Source organism: Anguilla rostrata, chromosome 15 (assembly GCF_018555375.3).
Source record: "Anguilla rostrata isolate EN2019 chromosome 15, ASM1855537v3, whole genome shotgun sequence".
Taxonomy (NCBI): Eukaryota; Metazoa; Chordata; class Actinopteri; order Anguilliformes; family Anguillidae; genus Anguilla; species Anguilla rostrata.
In genome coordinates, this window is record NC_057947.1 from 5,305,112 (window position 1) to 5,327,184 (window position 22,073).

The window sequence follows — 22,073 nt, forward strand, 5'->3', positions numbered from 1 at the left end:
TATTCATTCGATTTCATTTAATGAAAAAAGTTATCAGACACCCATTATTCGTAGTTGCATCACCTGTGAGCAGCATTGAGGAGCTCTAGCTAGAGGCTAGAGAGGCCTGCGGTTCTTCAGACGTTCTTCTGGGATCTTTTGTGGCATGCTGAATGAGTTATCATCGAGCCCTTGGAGACATTTTGGCAGGCCAGCCGCTCCTGGGAAGATTCACACCGTTTCAAGTGTTGGAGATAATGGCTCTGTGGTTTGGTGGGAGTCCCAGAGCCTTAGAAGTGGCTTTGTAACCCTTTCTTGACTGATATTCCCACAACTTTTTTTCCCCCCCTCATCTCTTCTGGAATCTCCTTTGATCGTGGCATAGTGTGCTCGCAGAACCTTCGCGGTGACTCCTTCACACCGATGGTATGGTTCAATATGAGTGAGGTTTAATCTAATTGGGCGATATAGCTCAGGAGGTAAGACCGATTGTCTGGCAGTTGGAGGGTTGCCGGTTCAAACCCCGCCCTGGGCATGTCGAAGTGTCCTTGAGCAAGACACCTAACCCCTAACTGCTCTGGCGAATGAGAGGCATCAATTGTAAAGCGCCTTGGATAAAAGCGCTATATAAATGCAGTCCTTTTATCAATTAAATTTGGTTATTTAGTTGATTAACTATGGGGGCAATTACTTTTTCACATGGGTGATATGGGTCTTTGATAACTTATTCAGTAAACAAATGAAATGTGTTCTGTGCTTATTCAGTTTCCCTTTGTCTGATCTTGCATTTTGTCTAAAGATACCATTCATATGATTCAGAAACCATTCAATGGGACAAATATGCAATAATAGGAAATAAAGAACGGGGCAAATATATTTGTCCCGGCACCCTAAATGTTACCCTGTTCTGATTCAACTTTATATGAGGTTTATCAGGTTTTTTTTGGACCGTTTTTTCTTTTTTTAAATTAATAGGTCTGTGTTCAAGAACTTTTTTTTGTTTTCAGTTACCCGTAGTGATCGTTACATCAGCATTAGAATGTTCAGTTAAAACACTCAAATTGCATATTTGTGATCTTACACCCTAAAGGGACGGAGACTGCAAAAATACATTTTTTTTCACAGATAGATTTATTTCAGTTTAACCAGAAAAAAAAATCCATGTCAATTTTACTTGCACTGCAGGTGTTTGGGATTGGTGGATTGTCCCAAGCTTGCATTAACTGTGCCCTTTGTCCCTGTGAGCGCACTCCAGGTCATACTCCGTCTGTGAGCAGGAAGCTCAGGTCGCTCCCGGGTTCGTGCTCGGTGGCTGGCTTCCCCCTGGAAAACAGAATGGGCTTGTGTTAAAGCAGGCGACCGCACGTACCTGTGATGTGTGGCAGGGGGGGGGGGGGCTCACCTGCTGAAGAGCCTGGCCTTGGTGCTGCCCAGGAGGGTCGCTCTGTTCCCTTCCACCAGCAGCATCGACCCCTCTCTCAGTCCCTGAATGGTACGATCCGAGTCAGTGCTCCAAAGTCAAGGCTCACATGACTGCAGCTCACAGCGCCAGTGTCACAGAACGCTGACGTGGTTAAATCACAGCTCTCTGCAGAGCTCACGAGGGTGAGGTCAGAGTCTGCGTGTGGTAATACTCAAGTGTACGAGGTCAGAGTCCGTAACGCTCAAACCGGGCGTCGATGCCTCACCAGCACACTGGGCGCGTCCGGCTCCTCGTGGTACTGCCGGATTCGCTGCTCTCGCGTCTCCTGAAGGAAGGAAAGCTCCGATGAGAACAGAAGGGAGAGAGCGCAGGAGGAGGAGGAGGTAAAGAGGGAGGAGTGTGCGGGCCTGCGCTCACCCCCATGTGCTTGCTGTCGGGGTTGGTGTCCAGGTAGTGGGGGTTGATGTTGAAGGGCACCAGCCCCATGGCGGTGAGGGTGGGAGGGTAGACGATGGGCATGTCGTTGGTGGTGTTGATGCTGACGGTTGCAACGTTGGTGCCTGCGCTCGACCCCATGTAAGGTATCCCATCCTGAAACCCAGCACTCCCAAGTTAGTCACCCTCAAGGCCACCGTGTTCACGAAACCACACATCTGTAACATGTCACATTACTACACCGAATGAATGAGCTTCTTATTCGTGCCCTTTGTATAACGCTCCAGCTTGTGTGAATGCTCAGATTTGTTTGATTAACATTGGGCCTTTGTGCCCCTAAAGGTGTGCTGCTTACCTGCAGGACTCGCTTCTGAATCTCAGACACGAGTTTGTGGTCATACAGCGTTTTCAGCAGACGGAAGGTGTTTCCGCCGCCTAAGGAGGACACAGTGACATCACAATCGGGTGTGACTAAGGAATCTCCCTGATCTCGGGCCTAATTTCTCAGTGTACACCACAGTTCTATACAGTATCGACATTAGCATGAAAGTAGGGCAGATCGGGTTCTCGATCTCTGTCCTGGGACCTGTCGGTGGGCTAGTTTTCACTGCAAATAGAACTAACTCCCCAAGAGCACTGGTAATTGATTTAAGATGGACATTTCCCCTCTGTGGCTATGTTGTCTGCAATTAGATATGCTTATGGCTGCCAATAATAAATATTCAGTTTTAATGTAAGAATTTGCTTATCAATTAAATCAATTTTATGGCTGACTGTACTTTGACTGTAGTGTTATATTCAGCAGTAGTAATACCTGACTGCTTGCGCAATCGCAACTCTAAATGTTGCAATTGCACAAGGTAATACAAGCTCATGTCACTCTCCATGTGATGAATCCTCTACAAATAAATTACCATTGAGATTCTGCAATTAAATTTAATCCTGGCCTGGCCACAAGAAAGCAGGAAAATCGTAATACCTGATTTCGTCCCGAAAACATTTAAAAATAAAACTTTTGACACCGGCATGAATAAAAAGCTAGGCACGTGGAGGCGTCAGCCCAAGTTGTGGACGCCCTGAAGTAGAATTATCATTAGGGTGCAGTTAATACAAATATTCCACTTGATCTCACCGATAAAGATCCCCTGCGCCTTCCTCACAGCTTCCACTGGGTCAACAGCTTCGTGAATACTATCCACCTCATAACCTTTAAGAGATCACAAACGAGGAAACATGACATATTTTAAATTACCGTTATACAAATTAATGTTAAGACGTTTCCCGCTGCAAACAGACGAATTAACATATTAAAAATTTACCCAAACTCTGCAGCTTCTCACGGGCGGTCTTCGCGTAGGAATCTCTGTCGTGCAATGCGTAAGGAACGAACAGTATCCTTTTCACCTGCCTGCCAATTCAGGAATACAATTCAGTCTCCAGCAATATTGGTCTCAGAATGTAATTTAAATCTTAAAATGGCTATTCCCAGGGGCTGTTTACAGCATGCAAAAACATTTTCATTGCGTGTCATTTCATAGCATGCTAAAACAATCTTTTGAGTAACTGTAATAAGGAGAGAATCTGAAGTTCCCCTTGACAAAGTCATTCTCAAAATCTCAACCTTAAATTAGAATACACTTAATAGATCGTCTGATCCAAGTAGCACGTTCTGGTGGTTTAAGTTTAAATGACCTTACTCTCCGAAAAATTCTTGTATCTGTTGTTGACAGTGTCCCAGATATCCTCCGGCACCATGTAGGGTGGAGTTTGACACAAGAAGTAGTCTCCTCTTCATATTTTAGGACAGATCAAGACCAATAACTTGACAAGTATTAACAGCAAAATTAATATTTCGCATACATCTGCGAAAATTGTCTTGACAAAGACAGGAAATCACTTCTGAAAATGCTTCACGCATCAAGTTTAAAATAGCCGTTCAAAGACCGCCTGACAGTGAAACGTCAAATTGTGCTGAGATGGACACTCGTGATAAGGGACCAATTACCGTCTTACGTGTCAGTTTAGATTCCCGTGTATGCATAGTCTAGTACAGAAAACCTGCACTACCTGAAAAACCCAAAGTATAAGAACATGTCCCCACGGAACCTTTTTTGCGTTACTCTTATTTTAGCACGGAAGACTGAGCTGGAGCACACATTTTTAAAAGGCTTTGAGGCAAGTGTGTATGGATGTTCCTTTCCTTTTTACAAAACACATTAGTCACGAAACCAATACACTTGTATTAGCTATATTTAATGTATACATTATAGTCGTTGTGTTTGTGTCTTGCACGAGATATAAGGTTAACTGGAGTTCGCAAGCCCTGGTTATCTTGCTGGACTTCAGTTCAAAACACTGAACTGATCGTAACTCGGAAGTTTCCCAAACATTCGAGTGATCCGATGTTGGGTAGATAGGCAGTGAAATAACCTAAATAACAAATAGAATGGTAATTGGCTAGGTAGCAAATATGAATGCCTTAATCAGTTGTTCTTTGTAAATATGTGTTCACCTGCCGTCATTTGCGTAAAACTAAAGATATCTAGGAATTCTGGCTCGTATACTTGCTATATGGTTGATCCCATTCAGGCATTTATCTTTAACTTAAACCATTTCGATTTGTGAAATGTGAATCGGTATGATTGATAATACATTCATGAGGCATAAAGAAAAGTGGAACCAGTATTAATCGAAGCGTGTACGCCTTCGTTATAAACGTCATAAAACACACTCGGCTGTTTATAGTTTTCGGAGTCAAAAGCAAAATTTTATGAGAAAAGCTAAATACTGCAGTTAGAACATTTTTCATTTGGACGTCTTATTTTATGATGACTAAATATGGAAATCCTGTTCTGGAAGATGATGCCTTACCGATTTAGGAGAAGAAATTGAGAAGACACGATTTTATTTGCGTTTGCAAAGTAGAGCTTTGTCATTTGCACCAGTCACTGTGAACAAAGACGCTGAATGCACTAAACTGGAGAAAAAAACCTGTTATTAACAAAAATATGCACATTAAGTTTTGAGTATCCCTGCAGCCAAGTGCACTACTAGTACCTCTGCAGTCTCTGATTTGAATGGTAATGTGTTTTTGATGTCTTATTTAGCAGAGCAGTGGGGTCCGCTGTGTGCAATATGGCGAGTGTGGGCGTGTCAGAGGGCCTTCTGCTGGAACAGTCCTGGGTTCCAGTCCGCCTGGGGGGCGTCCAGCTCCTGGCGAAGTCCTGCTTTGCAGACACGGCGTACCGGCTTCTGCTGAGTGACCTGCAGTGTGTATGGGAAGAAAAGATGGATGCTGCTGCCATTGACGGCAGAGCACAGGTAAACCAATCAGCCTGCACTGTGTTTAATGTTGTGATGTCAGCGCCGCACCTGGGACTCAGATCTGCAGGGCTTAGAGTTAAAAGCCCAGTTCTCTTACCATTATGCAACACTGTTGCCCCAATCAGGACACACAGATATTGGATAAACCAATCAGTATTGAACACAGGCAAATTGTTTTGGCACTCAAGTAAACCATTTTGCACAGGTAAGCAAACAAGGACAAATCTGAGATAAATACTTCTTTAAGTGTGGGGCTATGAAGCTTGAGACGGGGTAAAAGGCTAGGGAGTTTGGGTGTGCAAGACAGGGTGAGTTAAATTTCCCCTCGACGGTAGAATGCTGGTGTGTAGGCCTGTCGGAGTTCACGGTGTTAGCGCTCCGCACTCACGCTCAGCTTTTCCGTGGTGTCTCTGCAGGCACTGAACAGGCGTCTGACTGCCCCCGTCTCCGCCTTCTTCTCACACCTGTGCTCGGTGGCGTGTCCGCGCCTGGCGGGGGGCGGCGAAGGCGAGTTTGAGGAAAGCGCGGACGTGGCGGAGTTCTCCCTGCAGCGATCGCAGGGCCGCCTGGACATCCGACTCAAGAGCGAGCTCGCAGGGATGCCCTTCTATTGGGAATTCCGCTGCACCCCTGCGCCTGTGAAAGTGGTACGGGCCACATACAGCATACTGTCTCTCTGAATAAATACATGGTCTCTTCCACTAGAGTTGTGTGAGTGTGCGAGTGAGATGTGTGTGTGAGCGAGTGAGAGAGAGTTGGGGTGTGTGTGTGTGTGTGTGTGTGGGAGAGATACAGAGAGAGAGCAAGCACGCGCGGGGGTGTTTGTGTGTGAGAAAGTGAAAGGGAGAGAGGGCTCAAATGTGTGTGTGTGTGTGTTAGTGAGAGTGAGGAGATGTGTCTGAGTGCAGAGCTCAGTTTGGGGTTGACCGGCTGTGTACATGTCTGTAGCTGATTGGCTGGCTGTGTACATGTCTGTAGCTGATTGGCTGGCTGTGTGGACATGCAGGTGTGCAGTCACTTGGTGCAGCCCTTGCTGGCGGTGAGCAGGGTGCTCCAGAGGCAGGTGGGGGAGCTGGGGGCTCTGCTCACCAGGAAGGATGCAGAAATCCAGGAGTACAAGGAGAGTGGAGCAGTGCTGAGCAGAGGTAGCATTCTCACAGCACTCAGATACACATACACACAGAATGACTACCAAAAAACCTCCTGCTTATTAGGGGAACGCAGGAAATGTATTACACTAGTGGCAAATTACACTGCAGCATTCCCTAAACTGATGGCCAGCCAGTGTTTGCTGTATGTCTATATCTGTATTTATGTCTTCAATTGTATGTTACATTACATTATTACATTATAGGCATTTAGCAGACGCTCTTTTGCAGATGTTCTTTTGCTTACTTTGCCAACATAAGATGTATCTTCTCATGCCAATAAAGCATTTTGAATTTGAATTTGAGACAGAGCGACAGACAGACACAGTCTGAGTTCTGTGGATTGTGTCTGTTTCCTGCAGCTCGCTTGAAGACGGAGGTGTTTGAAGAACAGAGCTACAGAGAGAGCTTTATCACACAGGTGAGTTGCATTGCAGCATGCCACACACACATTCGCACATGCACGCAAACACACACACACACACACACTCATGCATACACACACACACACATTCGCACACGCACGCACGCACACACACACACACACACATGCATACACACACACGCACATAAACACAGTTTGAGTCAGCATTGAGAGGAACCTGGAAGTGCTGCGCCTCCTCTGTCTCTGTTGTGGCGCCTTCACTGGACTCCTCTCCACAGTCAGTTTGACTGGGGACTCCTGCTGCTGGAACAGAGGCTGTGCTGGACATGGTGTGACCCCTGACCCCTCTCTGACCCCTGTCTGATCCCTCTCCGACCCCCGCTCAGGTACTGCCCGAGGTGTGCTCTGCCCAGGACCAGCTGGGGTTCGACGCAGACCTGCAGGAGCTGTACGCAGCCGTGACTGCGCAGAGGAGCAGCCACAAGCGGAAGAGCTCCGACAGCCAGGCCCCCGGGGACCACTTCCCCAAAAAAAAGAGCACCCTGGATGAGGCCCCCAACAGCTCCACAGCCCCAGGTCAGTGCCCCCCCTCTCAATTTCTCTGTGCTTTACTCCATTCTGATTTTAACCCGAACACCTCTTTCACCCTTTAAGCTATAAGATATTATTTCTTATTTTTCTTCTCTAATTTCATATTTAAATTTTTTTTTTTAATTATTGCAAATGAGGGTCCCACTCTCAATGTGTCCTCGAGAATGTTAAATAAACAAATAATGTGAGTAGAGTGATCTTAACTGAACATACTTATGCGGATGTAACAATCACTACTGGAGTTCTAGAACAGACAGAAATTTTGGGGAAAAAACCTACTCTTAATAAGATTAAGACCATCTGCCCTACACACACACACTAATTTTCAATGTATATCGTTTGATTACATTGGTGATATAATAATAAATGTAAAAATTCAAACTGTATAATTTTCCGGCTGGAGGAGTACGCAGGTTCTGGAGTCTCACAAGCTGCTGTGTCTCACAGGGGCGGAGCTCGCTGCTGCTCTGGATCAGACACAGAGCAGCTCAGCTGGGCCAGAACCAGGGCCCGGGTCAGCAGGACCAGAGGGTCCCCACGGCGAACAGGTCTGTCCTCTTCTGTCCTCTTGGATGTGCAATAGGGCTTTTTAGTAGGATTCTGAGCCTACACATATGGCTAAATCACAACACTGTTTTCATTGATAACTTTCATCTCTTCTGGAAGCATCCATCCTTTAAAAATTTTTATCACGAGCCCGACTGCATCCTGAGACATGCTCAGACACAACGCCAGTATCTCATCAAAACCATCAATGATATTAATAATCGCTTCAACTCCTGAGTTCTCTTGAATGTTACCAGTTGTACCATAGAACCTCCCCCATTCAGTAGTAATGATCCCTTCCCAGAGAAATACAGTGAATTCTTAATGTTTTTTGTCAACAAATTGGACAGTATTTAATCTCTTATCACAAGATGTTAACCTGAATATTAACATCAAAGACTTCTGCCTCTCTTGAGTTGGTCTCTCATTGGTCTTACGTGGTTCTTTCCTGTCTCGCAGACTGCACCCCTCAACAACGTCCAGTCTGATAGGCCTTCTTCGCGACCCCGGAAGAAGAAAGCTGTCGGCCTGTTTCGGTGACCGCTGCCCCAGCGGATGCTCATGCTGGTGTGTTCGCTCTATTTTAAGGACTGATCTCGGGGACTATCTATTCTTCCAACAAACAAGTTTTTTTTAACAATCCATTAATTCCCCCCCCCCCTTTTTAAAAAAAAAAAATTGGTTTATTGGTGTGAATCTATATAATAAAGTGTCAATCTCTAGTATCGCTGCTAATGCTATTGTGCGTGTCAGTCATTTATATTGACTGGAGCTGCTGGTTAATTTACTGTGAGCCCATCTGATATATTGAACTCGTAAAGAGCATTCATGGAAGTGATATGCGCATGGCTTGGAAATCATAGCAGGGTTTTCAGCAAATTGTACTTGGTGAATTATCATCGGACGACCGTGGCGTTTTAATACGGAATTGCGCGGTCAGCTTTTCTGTCAGAGGAAACATCTTTTAGCAAACCTGTGACACACGCTGTTACGTGAGCCTTCACCGCAGAGACGAGGATCATCTGAGATGGAAAGCATGAATATTAAAATCTATGTCACTTAGCGTCACGGACAAGTTATACAAGCAAAACTGACTCCACTGATGACTTCCTACATTCAGATCAAAATGATTATTTTAAAGACTCCGAACTCTACTTCTAGTAGTAAAAATAATAGCGATGATTATTAATTTATAATTAATTTCCTTATAGTAATTTATTTATAGTAGTCGTAGTAGTAGTAGGGGTGGTGGAGGTGGTACAGCAATAATGAAATAGCCATATCTTCAGTTATGGCATAATGGAATGTCTAAAAAAGGTAAAATATCACCACTGATGGATTCACTGCAAGTCTAACGTCACTAACAGGGTTCCACATTGTGAACAGGGAGGTGAGTCAGGGACAAGGCCCCCGGGTATGCAGCAGGCCCTGGGTGTTGGGTGTCCTCTCTGAAGCCAGTCCTGAACGACACTGTTCATCTCGCTCCTGAACACCAGAGTTGCAAGACGGCTCTGTGCGCGTGCTCACTCGCTGATGCAGGCCTGTTCGGTCCGGCTGGTCCAGAGTGCGGCCGGCTCGCTGGCAGAGAAGCGCAGGGAGAGAGCGAGGCGGGCGGGCGGGTAATAAGTGCTTTGGCGCAGGCAGAGCAGACTCGGCGGGGGCAGAAGGGAACGACCGGCAGCTCCTCTCTCGGGTCTCTCCCATTTCAGTTCCGCTGTCGCCCCGGTGTCTCGTGGGCGTGGCCCGGAGAGCGCCGTCCGCGTGTTCGTTACGAGCCGCGACGTCGGCGGTTCGAATCCGGCTGCGCGACCTTTTGTCACGTGTCTCTCCCCCTCCAATGAATCCAAAACAAATGCATACTTGACCCAGGTCTGATTGTATTTTAACAGTTGTCGGCAGAGAATTCCTGCATAACTATAAAACTGCAATGATTGACTCGCCCTAACAATAGTACATTTCTTTGAGGAATGAAGCAACTTGAAACTTGTTTTGTGTGTGTGTGTGTCTGCGCGCGTCTGTGTGTGTGTGTGTGTGTGTGTGTGTGGGTGGGTATGTATGTGTCTGTGTGCGTCTGAGTGTGTGTGTGTCTGCGTGCGTCTGTATGTGTGTGTGTGTGTGTGTGTGTGTGGTGGTGGGTGTCTCTGTGCGTCTGAGTGTGTGTGTGTGTGTGTGTGTGTGTGTGTTTGTGTGGGTGGGTGGGTGTCTCTGTGCGTCTGAGTGTGTGTGTGTCGTGTGTGTGTGTGTGTGTGTGTGTGTGTGGGTGGGTATGTATGTGTCTGGGTGCGTCTGTGTGTGTGTGTGGGTGGGTATGTATATGTCTGGGTGCGTCTGTGTGTGTGGGTGGGTATGTATATGTCTGGGTGCGTCTGTGTGTGTGTGTGTTTGTGTGGGTGGGTGGGTGTCTCTGTGCGTCTGAGTGTGTGTGTGTCTGCGTGCGTCTGTATGTGTGTGTGTGTGTGGGTGGGTATGTATATGTCTGGGTGTGTGTGTGTGTGTGTGTGTGTGTGTGTGTGTGTGTGTGTGTCCTCAAGCTGTTGAACAAGCCCGAGTCCTAGAAACCATCTCCTGTTTTACATGTCTAGGTAGTCTAGACCTCTAGATCTCAGCGACAACACCATCATCAGTGACGCCACCCTGTATCAGCTTCTCTGTGCCTATGCTGTCTTTGCCAGACTCGGAAATAGGGTTTTTGAGCTTCATGACATCAGCACTAAGACCAGAGTTGCTGTTTATGATGCAGTGGTCATCATCACCCTGTCACATGGCGCTGACAGCTGGAGTTTAACCTGTGTCCGGTGAAAGCCCCAGTCTGACTGTGAGCTGTGGCTGTGCTCAGTCTTCAGTCCTGTCCCCCTGTGCCCCCTGTGCCCCCTGTGCCCTCTGGGGCTGTTCCTCCGGGCTCCGCCCTGCCCGCCATGAGGTCCGCGGTCTCCTGCGGCGACAGGGCGTCGTCCTCCTCCCCCCCGGGGGTCCTGCAGGCACAGAAGGGGACGGTCCTGAGGCCCGGCAGGCCCAGAAGCCTCTTCACCGGAGACGGGAGGTCGTACACTGCCGCCGCCGCCCGCCGGGAATATTCGGGAGCCCTGCCGGCCTCCGGCCGCGACCCTTTCACCATCACGCCGGAGTTGAGGCCCCTCTCTGACGCGGACCCTGCAGCGGGCAACACCACCACTCAGCGGCCATTTTGTTACTTCATACAGTGAGAGACAACTGTGAGCTGCCTGACTGGGTTTACAGGGCTGCAGGTGAGTCTACACCGCAAAATCCATTCCAAAAATTCAGCTTTATTTGTATAGAACTTTTCATGCCGTCACAATATGATTTAGGAGCACAGACAATTGGGAAAGACGTAACCACAAAATGGGGTATTCCAAAATAACCAGTCCTTACTGTTAATGCAAACCCGTTAGGGATCATGTGTACTCTATCAGATATAAGAACACGTATAAGTGATAACAACACCTGTTGTGATGGCAAATGGAGTAATGGACTGCATATGATCAAGCGTTACATGTGCCTCTCATTCGCAGCAGTTGGATAAGGTGCCTTGCTCAAGACTTGGCAGGGTGTTTTAACGGGAACCCTCCGACTGCCAGTGTCTCCTCTGGCTATGTACTGGCAGAGTGTTAGAGGAGTGTCGGAGATGCTACCTGACACGGTGTTGTCCAGGAGAAAAGCCAGGAGTCCAACCAGGAACACCGGTAAGGTCAGCAAGGATTGGAGGAACACATCAAGGCTGGACACACCTGTGTGTATGCACACACACACACACACACACACACACAGACGCGTGCATGCACGCACACAAATTCACTGTCATTGGTGTGTGGGGGACGTGTATTACATGCAGGAGCAGTAGGTTTTTTTAGCCTCTGTGGTTATCACAGATAAGACCTGGTGTGGGTGTGTCATCACACCAATTTCAGCGAAGCACTGAGATCAGCAAACAGTGTTATATAATGACAATGCATTATTGTGGTTATTATTATTTATTTACTCGAAATTTTGTTTTAGATTTCATTACCTGTGAAGATGAAGGTGGGCTGGAGGGAGAACCAGCGGGGGAGCAGCAGGGACATGAACACGGCAAAGCCGATGTTGAAAATGTTTCGCCCGGAGTCCATGTGCGTGTACTGGAAGTAGGTCACGCCCGTCGCTATGGCAACGGCGTAGGTCACACTGAGAACAGCCCCTTGGGGGATGTAAGATGTTAAAAGGTCAGAGGTCAGTGGTGTGGGAGGGGTACTGAATGGGAGGAAGGGGAGACAGTGTTGGGGGGGGGAGGTTGGGGCCTGGGGGGTTCTCACCATGGATGCCCAGGGGTACAGAGGTCAGCATGTGTGTCAGACGGGGGGAGACGCCCAAGATCAGCCCCAAAATGGCAGCCAGCTGCACTGTGCTCCGGGACCCACACTGGGGGGGAGAGAGAGAGGGCAGCGAGGACACTTTCACACACAGCCTGCGAAACCGAACACATCTCCCTCTCCGTGCTCAGGTACTGCGGCCATGCGTGTCCTTCACATATCAGATATGTTCAGTCTCTTTATCTGTCCTTTCGTTCTCTCTCTCACACTCTCACCTTCTGTCTCTCCTTAAGAAAATGGAACATACTGCAATATATATGTTAACATTTTGAAACATATTAGACATTTTTCACAGAAGTGTTTTCAAAAGATATGTTGCACTATTTGAAAGTGGCAGGTTTTTATTTTATTTTACATTATCAAAACCTTTCATTTTAATACGGCTCTCTCTCTCACTCACGACACAGATTTTAGCCGAGAGTATTTATCGGGGCGCAGGTGAAGTGCCCCCCTTTCTGCCCCAGCTGGGCTCTCTCTGATTGGGCGGAGGCGCGCGGCGGTACCTGACTGAGTCCCAGAGCGCAGGCGTTGGGCACGCTGCTGCTCACCCCCACCACTGCGCCCAGCAGGGCGGCGCTCACGCTCCCCAGCGCCTCCACGCACAGCCCCCGGTTGCAGGCTGCCGCCGGCGGGGGCGGGGCCCCCAGGAGCCTGGCCGTCAGCAGGTAGACGCTCTGAGAGCTGATGGACGCGGCCAGGGCGGCGGCCACTCCTGCTGCCACGCCCCGAGCTGACAGCAGGGGGAGCCCTACCCCTGCTGCGCCCACACAGGAAACACAGAGTGACCTATGACATTCATTCAACCACTTCCTCCTGCTTCCGTGCATGCTAAAACTCCAACTCCCCTGAGCCTCCCTCCTGTTCAGTTACATGTCTTTGAAATACTATTTGCCCAAAAAGAGCACAGAAGTACAGTGAGCATCATATTTACCCATTACTAGCCCCAGAATATTAATTAATTTGGCAAATAGACTGAATATGAAAAAGCACTGATCAGAATATAAATAGCAAGTACACAAGTATAATACAGCCAGCATAAATATACTCACAATACAGAGGCATCAAGTTTTCTGCTTCAGTTTAAATGTGAAATGGCTTTTTTTTGTAAACTTTTTTAAATGTAATTTCTACTTTACCTCTCTGTACAATGTATTCATTGACATATGCTGGCTATTGACGATTGTTGTTCAAAAATAATCTCCATTATCAGTCAGGATGCTAATCATTCATGCTAATCATCCTTTTTTGTCTAAGTCTTTGTTAAAGACAACGGACAGACTTGTGAAAATGGTAGAAATCAGAAGTATTCACCTGTCAGAGGAAGACTTAGCCAGGGAGCGTGGTGCAAGTCATTCTGAACGGTGCTGGTCAGGCTGTGGGAGGAGTTTGGGCGTGGCCAGGGACTAATATGGGAGGAGTTTGGGCTAGCCCAGGAAGCAATGTAGGAGGAGTTTGGGTGGAGCCAGGGAGTGCTGTGGGAGGAGTTTTGGCTGGGCCAGGGAGAAGAGTGGGAGGGGTTGGGAGACCACGATGTGGGCAGCAGCTCGGACAGCTGACGCGGGCGGAAGTGTCCCAGGTGTTGGAGAGCGGCGCACACGCCCCACGCGCTCAGCAGAGACAGCAGCACCTGCACACAGGTACCGGGCCTCAGGGGGGCGCTGTGGAGTACGCACTCCCAGGGGAAATTTCATTTTCTCTTTTTGGAACATGGCTGCGCGGATTTACTTCCATTCCATTCCATTGAACATCAGCACCCTCTTCCCCTCTACCCCATAGGAATTCCCCCATATCCTACCCCCCTCGCCATCCCCACATCCACCACCCAACCTAAACAACAGTCCCCACACCACTACAACCCACCCACTTCCCCACTACCCAACCTCCCACTGCACCACGGGCGGATTTCTGTGTTTTGTTTTTACTGTGCGTCTGGGGCGTTATTCCAGGTGACCCCAGTGGACGGTGACTCACCGAGACCATCCTGCAGACCGGGTACCTGGACCCTCCCAGGGGGGCGGAAAGGAACCAGGAGCCCAGGTGCTGAGACAGCAGCACCATGAGCACAACGGCCCTGCAGAACAACGGGGACAGACATCAGTGTGTCATACAGACTGGCATCAGTGTGTTATACAGCCCTCAATCCCCACAGACTGGCATCAGTGTGTTATACAACCCTCATCACCCACAGACTGGCATCAGTGTGTTATACAGCCCTCATGCCCCTCAGACTGGCATCAGTGTGTTATACAGCCCTCATGCCCCACAGACTGGCATCAGTGTGTTATACAGCCCTCATGCCCCTCAGACTGGCATCAGTGTGTTATACAGCCCTCAATCCCCTCAGACTGGCATCAGTGTGTTATACAGCCCTCATGCCCCTCAGACTGGCATCAGTGTGTTATACAGCCCTCAATCCCCTCAGACTGGCATCAGTGTGTTATACAGCCCTCATTACCCACAGACTGGCATCAGTGTGTTATACAGCCCATCATTCCCCACAGACTGGCTGCAGGGTAGTAGACACTGAGAACTAAGAGGACTTTCCTAACACATCCAGAGAAATCAAAGGTATCACAGAAGAACTTAACTATGTGGGTGATCAAAATGGCATGCAATTTACTTAGCAAGTTTCACAAAAAAGGGGTTTCATTTTTCATGAGAGCAGATCTTTTGGTCTTCGCAGCTGATGTATTAAGTTACACTGCTAACATAATCAACCACAGTTAGAGGGGCCGGGAGACCAGTATGTAGAACTGGCCGGGCAGTGATTAAGACAGGCGGGCAGCCAGAATGACAAATGGACCGGCACAGGGTTGGACAAATTTGCAGACAGACAGACAAGTTGATGCAGAAAGACAGGCAGGCTCAATGACAGACAGACAGACAGGTTGATGCAGAAAGACAGGCTAGTGGAATGACAGACAGACAGGTTGATGCAGAGAGACAGGCTAGTGGAATGACAGACAGACAGGTTGATGCAGAGAGACAGGCTAGTGGAATGACAGACAGACAGGTTGATGCAGAGAGACAGGCTAGTGGAATGACAGACAGACAGGTTGATGCAGAGAGACAGGCTAGTGGAATGACAGACAGACAGGTTGATGCAGAGAGACAGGCTAGTGGAATGACAGACAGACAGGTTGATGCAGAGAGACAGGCTGATGCAGAGAGAGAGGCTAGTAGAATGACAGACAGACAGGTTGATGCAGAAAGACAGGCTAGTGGAATGACAGACAGACAGGTTGATGCAGAGAGACAGGCTAGTGGAATGACAGACAGACAGGTTGATGCAGAGAGACAGGCTAGTGGAATGACAGACAGACAGGTTGATGCAGAGAGACAGGCTAGTGGAATGACAGACAGACAGGTTGATGCAGAGAGACAGGCTAGTGGAATGACAGACAGACAGGTTGATGCAGAGAGACAGGCTAGTGGAATGACAGACAGACAGGTTGATGCAGAGAGACAGGCTAGTGGAATGACAGACAGACAGGTTGATGCAGAGAGGCAGGCTAGTGGAATGACAGACAGACAGGTTGATGCAGAGAGACAGGCTAGTGGAATGACAGACAGACAGGTTGATGCAGAGAGGCAGGCTAGTGGAATGACAGACAGACAGGTTGATGCAGAAAGACAGGCTAGTGGAATGACAGACAGACAGGTTGATGCAGAGAGACAGGCTAGTGGAATGACAGACAGACAGGTTGATGCAGAGAGACAGGCTAGTGGAATGACAGACAGACAGGTTGATGCAGAGAGACAGGCTAGTGGAATGACAGACAGACAGGTTGATGCAGACGGGAGGGCAGAAAAGAGTGACAGACAGACCGGTGCAGACAGGCGGGGGACCCACAGTGCAGTGATACCCCAGTGGTCGGAGCAGAGCAGCGCTGCCTCCCTGTAGATGGAGAAGCCCAGCACACACAGCAGGGGGGCCAGCACCAGGGGCCCGCAGTGCGTGAGCACCAGCCCACTGAGTCCGCTCAGGCCCAGAGCCAGCTGCACCAGGCCGGCACACAGCACCATGCCCTGCAGCTGCAGGGGGGAAACAGGACAGGAAAAAGAGATTTCAAAAAAATAACTGAATTAATTTTAAAACAGGCAGGGAGTACCTGTTCTGGAATTCACCACAATTTAGGACTGTCCCAGTGCTTGAATTGGGCTGCCACTCACCGGTACTGAGTACCGGCAATTTTAAATGTTTATCCAAAAGCGTACCATAACTTCTTTTTGCGTACCTCCACTTACTAGTGGATCTAGAAAGGCAAGCTCTAGTTATTTACCACGGTGGCACTACTAGTTTCAGACTGCCGGTTTGTATTTGCTTTAACTTTTACTGCCAAAACAAAGGTGAGTTCTTATTGCGTTGTTTAAGAGATTATGATTCTGACGACAGCTGACGCCTCCCAACATATTTGCTGGAATTTAGAATTCTGAGCATATCTGCTTGATGCCATTAACAAACTGCTTGTAAAACTGTAGATTACTTCTCGAGTAAATGACTTGTTAGATGACTTTCTTGACCCTGCGAAATATTTTTGTAAATGCTGGCCAACTGCAAAGGAACCTGTCTTTTCAACGTTAGCTTGGCTCAAAAAAGGGAAGTTCCGGTATGTCAGACTGGCACTGTGCTCATGTGAGTACTGTACTTATTTCCTTCCGCTTAAAGAACCACACAGTCCTATAACTGACACAGATGCATATGTGAGATGGGGTTTAACAAACAAATCCCCACAGTCAGAACTGATCAATGCAACTGAAGAGTGGGGTCCTGATTAAGTACACTGAGAATGCGAGGCATTTGTTGAGACGGATGACCATCTGAATTTACTGCATGTGAGAGAGTGATGGAGGAGACACAATGAAGTTATTGAGTGAAAACAAAGAACCAAACCCAAAGCCCAAACGAGAGAGAGAGAGAGAGAGAGAGAGAGCAGGGGAGGCACTTCAGATACAGGACTGCACTCCTACGTACCTCCCTCTGGAGGTCAATGGGGGCTATAGACTTGTCTTTCTCTCCACAGTGCCCCCTGCATGCTGATGCAGTCCCTGCTGGGAAAAAACAAGCAAGCACAAACTCACAATTCCTCCCTGTACAGAGCTCCTGGGCTCCACATTCATTCTGCTTTGGGGAATGGGTCACCCAGGGTTGCCATGTTTATGATAGTTTGGAGAAACGGGGGCACTCCGGGTGGCCGTGTTTGGTACAGGGTTGAGAGGGGGGGGTCACTTACCGTTGCCGTGGCGTTGCTGGGCGGTAAGGACGAGGGCAGGAACCATAAACTCCAGGGATGGAGCCTGGATCAGCGGCAGGCTGTGAGCATGGGAGACAATGTGAGCCGAGTGTGTGTGTGTGTGTGTGTGTGTGTTTGTGTGTGGGTGTGTGTGTGCATGTGTGTTGGTGTGCGTGCGTGCGCGTGCGTGTGTGGGTACGTGTTTTTGTGTGTGCTTGTGTGTGCCTGTGTGTGTGTGTGGATGCATGTGTGTGTGTGGTTGTTTGTGTGTATGTTTCTCTCTCTCTCTCTCTCTCTCTCTCACCGTGTCCCCAGCCAGCTCTGCAGCAGGGTGGACAGGCTGGAGTAGAAGAAGGCGGAGGACAGGAGGTGGTCCCTCTGCCCCTCCAGAAACCACATCTGCTGCTGCAGGAACGCCAGGACCAGAACCAGCAAGGACGACTGGACCAGAACCTGCTGCAGAGAGGGAAAGAGAGAGGTAGACTTCTCACTGACAACTCATTTTGTTGGACACACAGACGCCTCCACCATTAAATAAATAAACAGCACTTTGTAATATATCACCCTAACTGCCCTCAGACTTCCCCTCCCCTCAAATCGCAAAAATGAATGCAAAAAATAAAACCCAAAACAGAGCACTCAGCCTAAGCATCTCCACTCTAAAGCATGCAGAGACGAGTCCCCTCAAAACCAACATGCACATCCGTGGACCTGCGTCCCTGATGTTCATTCCTATGTGTTTACCCATGTGGTGAGTTTTTCCTGCCTGTACAGAAGGTTCAGAAAAACCTTATCTTAGCCCCACAGCACATACTCTCCTAAGGAAAAAACAACACCCAGCTGCAAACAAAACATTTCCAACAGACAAACACCTCCCCCCCCCCCCCTCCAGCTGCCGCTGCCAAATCTACTGGAGAGAAAAGAGAGAGGTTCCCCCATAAGCGCCTGGCCCATTCCTCCTATGCTCACTGCCTGCTTTACTACATCCCCCAGAATCCTCTGCAGCATGCCGCTCTCTGAGGTGTCATCAACCTGCACCCTCGCTGAGCCAGCTTACAGACTTCCACTGTGATGAGCTGCCTCTGCAGGGTAGCTGACCCTAAAGGCTCTCACCCAATCAGTGGGTTGTGGAGAATAATGAGAGATATCGAGATTGAAAGAGAGAGAGAATATAATGACAAACCAACAGAGAGGGAGTGAGAGAGGGAAAGAGTGATAGAAAAGCAATGAGAAAGGAAATAAGGATCTTGAAAGGTCGAAGTACAACTAACTGAGGGAGTGAAAAAACAGCCAAGACAAACAGAGCATAGTGTACCATAACACATTAAAATAATATTCCCTTCTGCGCTCAGAGCACACGCACCTGAACACCTTAATGAATCATTGTCTTGGCTGAGACTATTTTAGCCGTCCTGCCCAGGTCAGAGAGAACTGTGCAGAACTGCAGCTGTACAGGAACTATACGGAGCAGCCGAAATAAGTGTGATTTAATAACCTAAATACGAAACGCCCGTCTTCCTACTGTACATTTACTCTACCTGTTGTGGGGTCAGAATGGCTTTACCGTACATGAGGGATGTGTGTGTGTTTACCGTACCTGAGAGATGAGTGTGTGTTTACCATACCTGAGGGATGAGTGTGTGTTTGCCGTACCTGTAGTGCCAGACACAGGTTGAGAAGGCCGGGCAGGGGCTGGTCCGCTCGGAATTCCTCCGTCCTCCGAATTCCGCTCGGACTTTCGGGGTCCTCGCTTGGGAGCGTCCTGCGCCCGCACACGGGCATCGCGGGTACCTCCCTCTCTCTCTCTCTCTCGTTCGCTCTCTCTCTTTCTCTCCCCGTGTCCAGCTGCGATGTGTGCGTCTGATCCCCGTGGGTTGTGGCCCCTGCTTGTGCTACGTGAGCTCCGCCTCCCTCCCCCTCCTGGCCCATCCCCTTCTCTCCCCCCCAACCCCCCCACCCCCTCACAAACTGCCCATAATCTGTGCTCACCGCTCACGTGCTGACCTTTGCCTCCTGCTTGCGTGCCATAGTGCAACATTAATCACGTTCCCTCTTGAATCATTATCTTCCCACTGACAATTACAGTAACAGCAGACAGAGGCGGCAGCGTGCGGTTCATAGCTCTTCTCACCTTTGACCTTTCTGTTGCTTTAAGATAGCTGATGGCTAAGCTGCTAAAGCTGTAATAGGGCTACTGCAGCTACTGAAACTCTTGCCCGTTTTTTTTACTTTTCTGTTCTAAATGTTTTCATTCCAACCAAGCCTTCTTTAGTACGCAAATAGGTGTTCACTCACAGGTGCTTTTATGACGGTGAACCTCGTTAGCATAAATCATTAGTATAACTAAATTGCTTAATCAATTGATGTCATTGAAACGTTATTTCATAGATTTCATTCACGTTTAAAATGATGTAAGAAGTTTCCTTAAAATTTACCTGTGACACTATTCCAAATCTGCAATCTTTTTTTTATTGTGGTTGGAAAAATAATAAGTAGCTTAATCCTAACAGATAACAGTTGACAATATACATATACAGTATATGCAGACTAATGCCGTCAACAAAAGTATCAATAAAAAAAGGGCTATAACATCGGAAATACAAAAGGAGAGGCACAGTTTTGGGATGTTTTGGATAAAAGTTTATTTTCGCCGATTGGACAGCTGATCACAGGGTGAAACGACAGACGCTCACGGGTCACCGAGAGAAGAGGGTGAGGTTGCTGTCGCTCCAGCCCGAGAAACAGCCGCACGCGGCACATGTACACAGACACAGAATTCTGCATGCTCCGAACACTGGCCACCCACCCCTCCACACACGCCCAGAGACGGGGATGTGTGTGCATTAGAGATTATGTACGCACAATAATATGACGTGATCGACCACAACGAAACATCACAAATGCATCAGAGCAATGACATCACCACGTGTACTGGCTTTTTTTTTTACCGGGCTTGGACCAAGTGCAGAGCTCCCCTAAACCAATTCTAACAAGAGCCAGTACCAATGCCTGGGCCCGTCTCAATCACTCTGGAGTTAAAAGGAACCCAAATCTCTTCTGCTTGTCAGCAGGCAGCTAAGCTAAGCTAAATACACCGAGAGAAACAGGGAAAGGGAAAAGAGCTGCTATATCAGTTAAGGACACATACAGAACCACACACAGTATACACAATCAGACACACTCGCACAGAACCACACACAGTATACGCACATGCGTACACAAACACACATACAACTCACGCTCTCACACCCTCTGCACCGCACAGTGATTCTCCATTTCCAGCAGGAAGCTGAGAGCGAGCCCTGCAGCACAGGAATTCTCATTTCCCGTTTCTGTGGCAACAACAGAAACGACACGGCGTGACAGCTGGCTCCAGGAGAGGGTCAGGGATGACATCACACATCTAATGCTGCAACACACACGGTCCAGTTCCAGGGCAAACAAAAAAAGAAGAAGGAAGGGATTCAGCACTGAAGCACTCCCCCACGTCACAAGCACCGTGTCCGGTCCAGTTTCACAGTCAAAAAACATACAAAAATAAAACTATCAAAACTCTGTTGCATAAATCTGATACACATTTCGTATCTGTTCCAAGCCGCAACTCCCTTTTGCAGGGGCTTGTGCTCAGAAGAGCTTCTGGATTCTTTCTCAGCAAATGTGTAAGGCTGCCAGTCTTACTCACTGCACATTTATTCACACACTGCCAGCCCTGTGGGAGAGGAAATGGGTTTTTACAGTAAATATAGAAGTTAGAGAATTTCTTCATCCTCAGGTTAAAAAAAAAAAAAAACAATAACAAAAAAGAACTATTTCAAGTTTTCTGGTGCACAAACAAAAGACTATTACCACGAAAGTTTAAGCCAACCTCAGAATCATCATTATACTCACATTTTTAGCATAATACATGACTTATTATCTAGAGTGAAAATCTCCCCTTTTCTTAAATTCCAGGTTTTTTCGAACAGATGGAACCTCGTTGGCTGGAAGATTCTGGAGGTGGGAAGGGTAGGCACAAACTATGACTCCGCAGAAGGGGAAACAATTTACAACACCTGGCAACCCGGATTCTCACACTGAGTCAGGGGAGGACGTGGAGTTGGACCTGTTTTGTACTTTAAGGTATGAACCAAAATGGCAGCCTGAACATCGAGAGGGGTTCTTTTCACCTTGCACTTCAGATCTCTTTGCCTTGGGAAAGCATGGCCGCCTGCAACAGCTGTCCCTTTAAAGACTTCGCTGGAGGGCTTCCCAATTCACCTAATGCCACAAACAGAAATAACTGGCCTTTTAAAAAAGATAAAACATAAACTCTGATATGCTGTAAAATATATAGAGCACAACACATTACCTGACTTAGGAACACTTATTCTAAACTGCAGTTGGCCCCAGAACACGGAACCTTAGTAGTGAGAGTCGTATTAATCAAGCTTAGAGAAAAGCACAACTGCCAAGAGGGACTTAGCATAGCCAGCGCTGCTCTGACTGCATCCTGTCTGTACCAGCAGCTCACAGGGTAAACACATTTTGACATCAGCGACATGAAGAAAAGCCCAGAGGTTAATCCACACGGTTACATTACAGTTCTCAATTCTTCAACAAACTACGTCACCATAGAACATCATGCAACGTTCCTCCAGTGGATGT

At 48.0% G+C, this 22,073-nt stretch overlaps 4 protein-coding genes across 14 annotated transcripts in view; 1 reads left to right on the forward strand and 3 right to left on the reverse strand.

Annotated features, from left to right (window-relative positions):
- Positions 1-1,086: 1,086 nt before the first annotated feature.
- On the reverse strand, positions 1,087-4,859 carry si:dkey-69o16.5 (Alpha-aspartyl dipeptidase-like). 2 transcript variants are annotated; one of them, XM_064310605.1, is made up of 8 exons: positions 4,709-4,859; positions 3,157-3,245; positions 2,970-3,044; positions 2,193-2,272; positions 1,820-1,993; positions 1,668-1,727; positions 1,382-1,464; positions 1,087-1,302 (listed from the first exon to the last, which is right to left on the reverse strand). In XM_064310605.1, exons 1-8 carry the CDS (start codon positions 4,771-4,773, stop codon positions 1,236-1,238), a joined length of 693 nt encoding a protein of 230 aa, XP_064166675.1. In that variant the 5' UTR covers positions 4,774-4,859; the 3' UTR covers positions 1,087-1,235. The 2 variants fall into 2 exon arrangements, with proteins under 2 accessions (XP_064166675.1, XP_064166673.1); XM_064310603.1 differs by lacking the exon at positions 4,709-4,859 and adding an exon at positions 3,535-3,819 and having other exon boundaries at positions 1,089-1,302.
- nhej1 (nonhomologous end-joining factor 1) lies at positions 3,875-8,566 on the forward strand. 2 transcript variants are annotated; one of them, XM_064310602.1, is made up of 8 exons: positions 3,875-4,012; positions 4,948-5,158; positions 5,578-5,808; positions 6,168-6,306; positions 6,672-6,730; positions 7,081-7,270; positions 7,733-7,833; positions 8,291-8,566. In XM_064310602.1, the coding sequence occupies exons 2-8, from the start codon at positions 4,973-4,975 to the stop codon at positions 8,369-8,371; spliced, it is 987 nt and encodes a 328-aa protein (XP_064166672.1). In that variant the 5' UTR covers positions 3,875-4,012; positions 4,948-4,972; the 3' UTR covers positions 8,372-8,566. The 2 variants fall into 2 exon arrangements, with proteins under 2 accessions (XP_064166672.1, XP_064166671.1); XM_064310601.1 differs by having other exon boundaries at positions 3,882-4,012; positions 4,945-5,158.
- A 1,278-nt stretch (positions 8,567-9,844) lies between these two features.
- slc23a3 (solute carrier family 23 member 3) lies at positions 9,845-19,295 on the reverse strand. Of its 2 annotated transcripts, none has more exons than XM_064310600.1 (12): positions 19,083-19,295; positions 17,734-17,885; positions 17,430-17,509; positions 17,171-17,244; positions 16,049-16,230; positions 14,167-14,266; positions 13,507-13,822; positions 12,699-12,952; positions 12,139-12,244; positions 11,856-12,023; positions 11,482-11,577; positions 9,845-10,981 (listed from the first exon to the last, which is right to left on the reverse strand). In XM_064310600.1, exons 1-12 carry the CDS (start codon positions 19,209-19,211, stop codon positions 10,671-10,673), a joined length of 1,968 nt encoding a protein of 655 aa, XP_064166670.1. In that variant the 5' UTR covers positions 19,212-19,295; the 3' UTR covers positions 9,845-10,670. The 2 variants fall into 2 exon arrangements, with proteins under 2 accessions (XP_064166670.1, XP_064166669.1); XM_064310599.1 differs by having other exon boundaries at positions 17,171-17,247.
- Positions 19,296-20,046: 751 nt separating this feature from the next.
- LOC135240650 (myc box-dependent-interacting protein 1) overlaps positions 20,047-22,073 on the reverse strand; it is a 24,933-nt gene continuing 22,906 nt past the window's right edge. For all 8 annotated transcript variants that reach the window (XM_064310431.1, XM_064310428.1, XM_064310427.1 and 5 more), the window contains one exon: positions 20,047-22,073. This exon is cut by the window's right edge and continues 916 nt beyond it. The gene's annotated coding sequence lies outside the window, so the exon portion shown is untranslated.

What these genes read in the sequence shown, in the direction of transcription:
- si:dkey-69o16.5 (XM_064310603.1), bottom strand. Translation starts at nt 3,632, where the DNA reads ATGAAGAGGAGACTACTTCTTGTGTCAAACTCCACCCTACATGGTGCC. An exon ending in GGCGCAGGGGATCTTTATCG is followed by an intron (nt 2,273 to 2,969) that starts GTGAGATCAAGT and finishes TGTCCTCCTTAG; the next exon opens with GCGGCGGAAACACCTTCCGT. An exon ending in CCGACAGCAAGCACATGGGG is followed by an intron (nt 1,728 to 1,819) that starts GTGAGCGCAGGC and finishes TCCTTCCTTCAG; the next exon opens with GAGACGCGAGAGCAGCGAAT.
- nhej1 (XM_064310602.1), top strand. Translation starts at nt 4,973, where the DNA reads ATGGCGAGTGTGGGCGTGTCAGAGGGCCTTCTGCTGGAACAGTCCTGG. An exon ending in CCCCTGCGCCTGTGAAAGTG is followed by an intron (nt 5,809 to 6,167) that starts GTACGGGCCACA and finishes GTGGACATGCAG; the next exon opens with GTGTGCAGTCACTTGGTGCA. An exon ending in GAGAGAGCTTTATCACACAG is followed by an intron (nt 6,731 to 7,080) that starts GTGAGTTGCATT and finishes ACCCCCGCTCAG; the next exon opens with GTACTGCCCGAGGTGTGCTC.
- slc23a3 (XM_064310599.1), bottom strand. Translation starts at nt 19,211, where the DNA reads ATGCCCGTGTGCGGGCGCAGGACGCTCCCAAGCGAGGACCCCGAAAGT. An exon ending in CAGAGCTGGCTGGGGACACG is followed by an intron (nt 17,510 to 17,733) that starts GTGAGAGAGAGA and finishes CCATGCTCACAG; the next exon opens with CCTGCCGCTGATCCAGGCTC. An exon ending in CGGTCTGCAGGATGGTCTCG is followed by an intron (nt 13,823 to 14,166) that starts GTGAGTCACCGT and finishes ACCTGTGTGCAG; the next exon opens with GTGCTGCTGTCTCTGCTGAG.